The sequence below is a fragment of the Elaeis guineensis genome, chromosome 1 (genome assembly GCF_000442705.2).
Source record: "Elaeis guineensis isolate ETL-2024a chromosome 1, EG11, whole genome shotgun sequence".
Lineage (NCBI taxonomy): Eukaryota > Viridiplantae > Streptophyta > Magnoliopsida > Arecales > Arecaceae > Elaeis > Elaeis guineensis.
In genome coordinates this window covers 16,241,903-16,246,285 of record NC_025993.2, presented here as the reverse complement: position 1 = coordinate 16,246,285, position 4,383 = coordinate 16,241,903, and the positions used below count along the sequence as shown (strand labels likewise).

Genomic DNA, 4,383 nt, shown 5'->3' with positions numbered 1-4,383 from the left:
ATTGTTCTACAAGGAAGGAAGGTGGACTTCCATTAGATGTAAATACAAAAATTAGAATATTTTATTTTATTTGAGAATTAAAAAATTTTATTTTTATATAAATTTTAAGATTAGAATATTATGAGAACTCCAATATTATATTTTCATGCGGATTTTTGTTAAGATTTTGAGTTGTCTGTATAATCCATTGCTATATATATATATAATAGAGAATATAATTTGTATTAGTGAGATTTGAGAATACAAAATATTGAGTCGCCATCTTCTCCGGTATTCTTTTTCTCCTTCTCTTTCCTATTCTTCTTCTCTCTCCTTCTTCTTCTTCTATCCTACATCAATTTGGTATCAGATCATCTTATTCTTTCTATCTCCTGAGCTTCTCATGCATCATCTGGAGAGGCCAGGTATCATATTTAGAGAAGAATCCCTAAATGAAATTTGAGACGGGCTCCCAGCTAATTTATATAATAGAAAATAGAAGGAGACGGGCTCCCAGCTAATTTATATAATAGAAAATAGAAGGAAAAAAAAATGCTAGAGAAGGCGCCACCATTCGAACTTTGAACTTATATGTCAGCCTTTTTCCCCTTTCATGTACTTATCTGGCTTCTCGCACAGCCATATTGTGATTCAGCCAATGCTTTTGATGATCAAATCCAGTAAGTACAACATAGACATAACAGGTACGAAGGAATAAGTCGCTTAATTATACTTTCAAGAGAAATAAGTTGCTTAGCCGACAAACCAAAACTTTGAGATGAGTCAACTAATCTTTCTTAACTTCACAACATTATAAAATTAAATTACGGCGGATTCCAGGCCACTTTGAGCATCCAGTTGAGGCAATGAACAAAGACAAATAAGAGGGGCGAAAGAATTGAAGGTCCTGCTGATTGAGGTCTTCTTCGTTTGATTATTCCCTCCCATATAAAGCCATGTCAACAAATTAACATTTCAAGCACTCCAAGCAAGTTTTGATCCATCCCATCCAGTGTCGCCCAAATAGTTTACTTGAATTTTGTATCATACATTCACATGCAGGTAGGTTCAATGTATATGAATTCCAATGGTCCAAGTACGTACCGAGCATATATTAAGCACAATACGTCTATATCTTTATAGCATTGATTAGAGGATATGAGTTGAATAAAAGAAAAAATCAGAGAAGAGTTTTATCTTCCATCTAATTTTCTTTTCCCTTTTGTCTCAATAATGACTCTTGGTCAAATTATAAAGCATATATACAAGAAAAGGGTGGGACAAATTTCTCAGCGTTGTTTCTGCCTTCAGGGGCATGAATTTATGCGCACTAAATTAATGATCATGTACATAAATCGGGACTAGCCTCTCTTTATAACCCTATCTTTTCATTCATAAGCGTATCATGAAGAAGGATATGAAATAAGGAACTGAGGAGACAAACAAGGTGACTTCTTCCAGACCCTTGAATGCAACCTAAGGATCTCTTTAGCCTTCTCCTTAGTCTTCATCCCACAATCAAGTTGGAGCACCAGACACAGCTTGGACACCACTCCAATCTGCAGCATCTCCTGAAGAACAGCTGCTGTCGCCGAGAACTTTGCCACCGAGTTCAATATCCTCACTGCCCCATCGCTCGCCACCTCTGAAATCCTTAATATCTTCTTGGACACAATTGCGATGCCTGCTGCATGGCCGACCAGCTCCGACCTCCCTTCGGCGCACCCGCAAACCAAGGCCAGCACCACAAGCACCAATTCACACACTCTTTTCTCATTCTCATCTAGCAGTAGCTCAATTAGGACTGGCACAGCACCAGCATGAGCAGCCTTAACTCGATTCCTTCCCCATCGACACAATAAAGAAAGGACTTGCAATGCTGCCTTGTCGGCCCGGTGCGAAATCCGATCACCAAGCACATTGACAATCTCTTGGAAGAGTTCTTCTCTAACACCAGCCAACTTGGCCGGTGCAATCACTCCAAGAATGGACTTGAGAAGTAATGTTGCGTAGGCTCGCGATTGGTAATTTTGTTGCTGCAAAATGGATGTTAACGACTCGATGATGTCTTCATTTTTGATGGCGAAGTCATGAAGGCGCTGCTCGGAGATTTGAAGCAAGTAAAGAATGCTGAGAGCTTCATCACAAGCAGTAGTAGACTCTACGTCATCACGGATCAGTATTCCTTCTTCACCTGGAGTAAAGCTGTTCTTCTTAACGATGGAAGCTAAGAAGTCGAGCACGCCGGGAGTAGCCTCGACACACAGCTTATTCCTCTCGCTTTCGGATACAATCTCCTTGAGCTTTCGAAGCGATGAGAGTTGCAAATGAGGCAGCTTGGCGTCGTCGATGAGTTTGGCGATTTGGGCGTTGTCGATCGGTGGCTTTGGTGTCGGGAACCGTTCGATGTCGTCCGATTGATTGAGAGCACACCACGCTTGGATTAGTCGCCGAAGGGTGTGGTTCGGGATGAGGTCGCACTCCGGCAGGGACTGTTTGGTCACCGGACATGTGTTGTGCTTGCCGGAGTATATCCAACGCTCGATGCTGTCGCGGTCGTAGGTGATGCCGGTTGGGAGAGTTACTGGATCTCTCATAATTTGGAGGGAGATAGGGCAAAGGAAGTGAGATGGGATCTCGACCTCTGCCATTAAGACCAGATAAAAGAATGGAGATTTCGCTGGGGAAAGATTAGAAGAGGTATTCTAATTCAACTGCAAAGAGATCGGCTAGCTTTAAGAGCTAAAAGGATGGAATTAGTTGATAAGAAGATGAGAAATTTGAAAGCCAGAATCTGAGACCAGAATACTTGATAGTTAAGCTGAAATGGATGGATTAAGAAGAGAAATGGGAAGCTGAGGGGGGGAGATGAAAACTTTGGGACTGCCTTTTTGAGATTGAAGGCACCTGAAAGGAAGAAGGTTGTCTCTGTGGAGATGGAAGCTGAGGGATTTTGTTGGGAGTTGAAAAAAGATTAGTTCTATTTATAGAGGGAGGAGTTGAAGATGGAAAGATTCAAACCCCTCAGGGGCAAAAAAAAAAAAAGTCCACGCGGAGGGTGTTCTGGGAAAGAAGTTTCAACAGTTTATTGGGGCATTTTTTGTGGTTGTTTATTATTCTTTCTTAGAAGCTGAATATGCCTAAAAGGGTTGACAAGTTAAACATGGATGCCCATTGCGCTGTATTTATCCACTGAACTTTTCTTCTATTTGACCTTCTCGTTAACACCTTTTCTTAATCCTCTGCTCTTCCTTGGTCTACTAATTTTCGCATGCAAGGACCGCCATGGAGAATAGATGAACTTTGACCAGCATCATTGTGTACCACATTGTGGCTAGATTCTAAAACTATGTGCGTCAAAATAGGAAAAGGAAGATTCCAAAACTATGATCTGAGTAGCAGAAGCTTCGTATAAGAAATTTTGTCTTCTCCTTATCAACAATAGGACATTGAAGTGTGCAAAAGAGACTAAACAAGACCATGACCAGTTGTAATTGCATATCTTGCTAATAAACTAGTTCATAAGTCAGTTGAGCAAAAATTTGAAAGGACATGACTTCCATATAATAATAATTCTCTTAAATAACAGATGTTGGATCTTGATAATGCAGTAATTGACTAAGTAACCAACCTTGCATATTTTCATCAAAAAAAAAAAAACCATGCATATTTCAAAAAATATATACTACTATTCTTATAACCAAACGTCTGAGAGAATAATTTAAACTGGAGATGTAATTATTCTATTCTGTTAATTGAATGCTTATCTCGCCAACTTCACACTGGTTGGTCTTTATACGAGCTGGATTTTTAAAATTTGATAAAGAAATAGAGTTTGATTTCTTCTTTGATGGAGAAGATGGTGGGGAGGCAGAGGTGGAGTCGGAAGGGCGGTGATGGGATCCCTCCAGTTGGATCAACGTTGACCAGACGCCCACGCCGTTTACCTTAACCAAGCCGACACGTTGGGGCGGGATAAGCTATCCATGTCACCGTCCTTTTGGGTTTTGACTTTCAACAAAATTAAGGCATGTGAAAAATTAATATGTCACGTGGCTTCATGTTCCAACTTGGGAATTGGGATGACCATTGTGTGGACGCCGAGTGTGATGACGTGCATCCAACTGGATTAGAATATTCTGTTCTTCTACAGCGTCTATTCGTATTATATTTGAGAGCACTTCACTGGAATTAATAGTATCCTCAGTACATAACAAATGGATAATAGTACAAAGCCATCTCAGCATAGACATCATCATACCGCGTGAGCCTATCAAGCCACGCAAGATGGAACTCATGCATTATTTTGTATTTTGAATGCTGCTTTCCAGCACCAATTTTCCTTGCCAAGCCCTGTGGCAGTCAGGGATTGGCCGTACACGTACATAAGATATGGATGACCTG

The 4,383-nt window shown here is 40.5% G+C and overlaps 1 protein-coding gene across 1 annotated transcript; it reads right to left on the bottom strand.

Moving 5' to 3' along the window:
• Window positions 1-1,168: 1,168 nt before the first annotated feature.
• Window positions 1,169-2,945, bottom strand: LOC105037987 (E3 ubiquitin-protein ligase PUB23-like). The gene has a single exon (XM_010913639.4). The coding sequence runs from the start codon at window positions 2,628-2,630 to the stop codon at window positions 1,383-1,385; it is 1,248 nt and encodes a 415-aa protein (XP_010911941.1). The 5' UTR covers window positions 2,631-2,945; the 3' UTR covers window positions 1,169-1,382.
• Window positions 2,946-4,383: the final 1,438 nt, after the last annotated feature.

Excerpts from the sequence above, each read along its gene's own strand:
- LOC105037987 (XM_010913639.4), bottom strand. The coding sequence starts at position 2,630 with ATGGCAGAGGTCGAGATCCCATCTCACTTCCTTTGCCCTATCTCCCTC.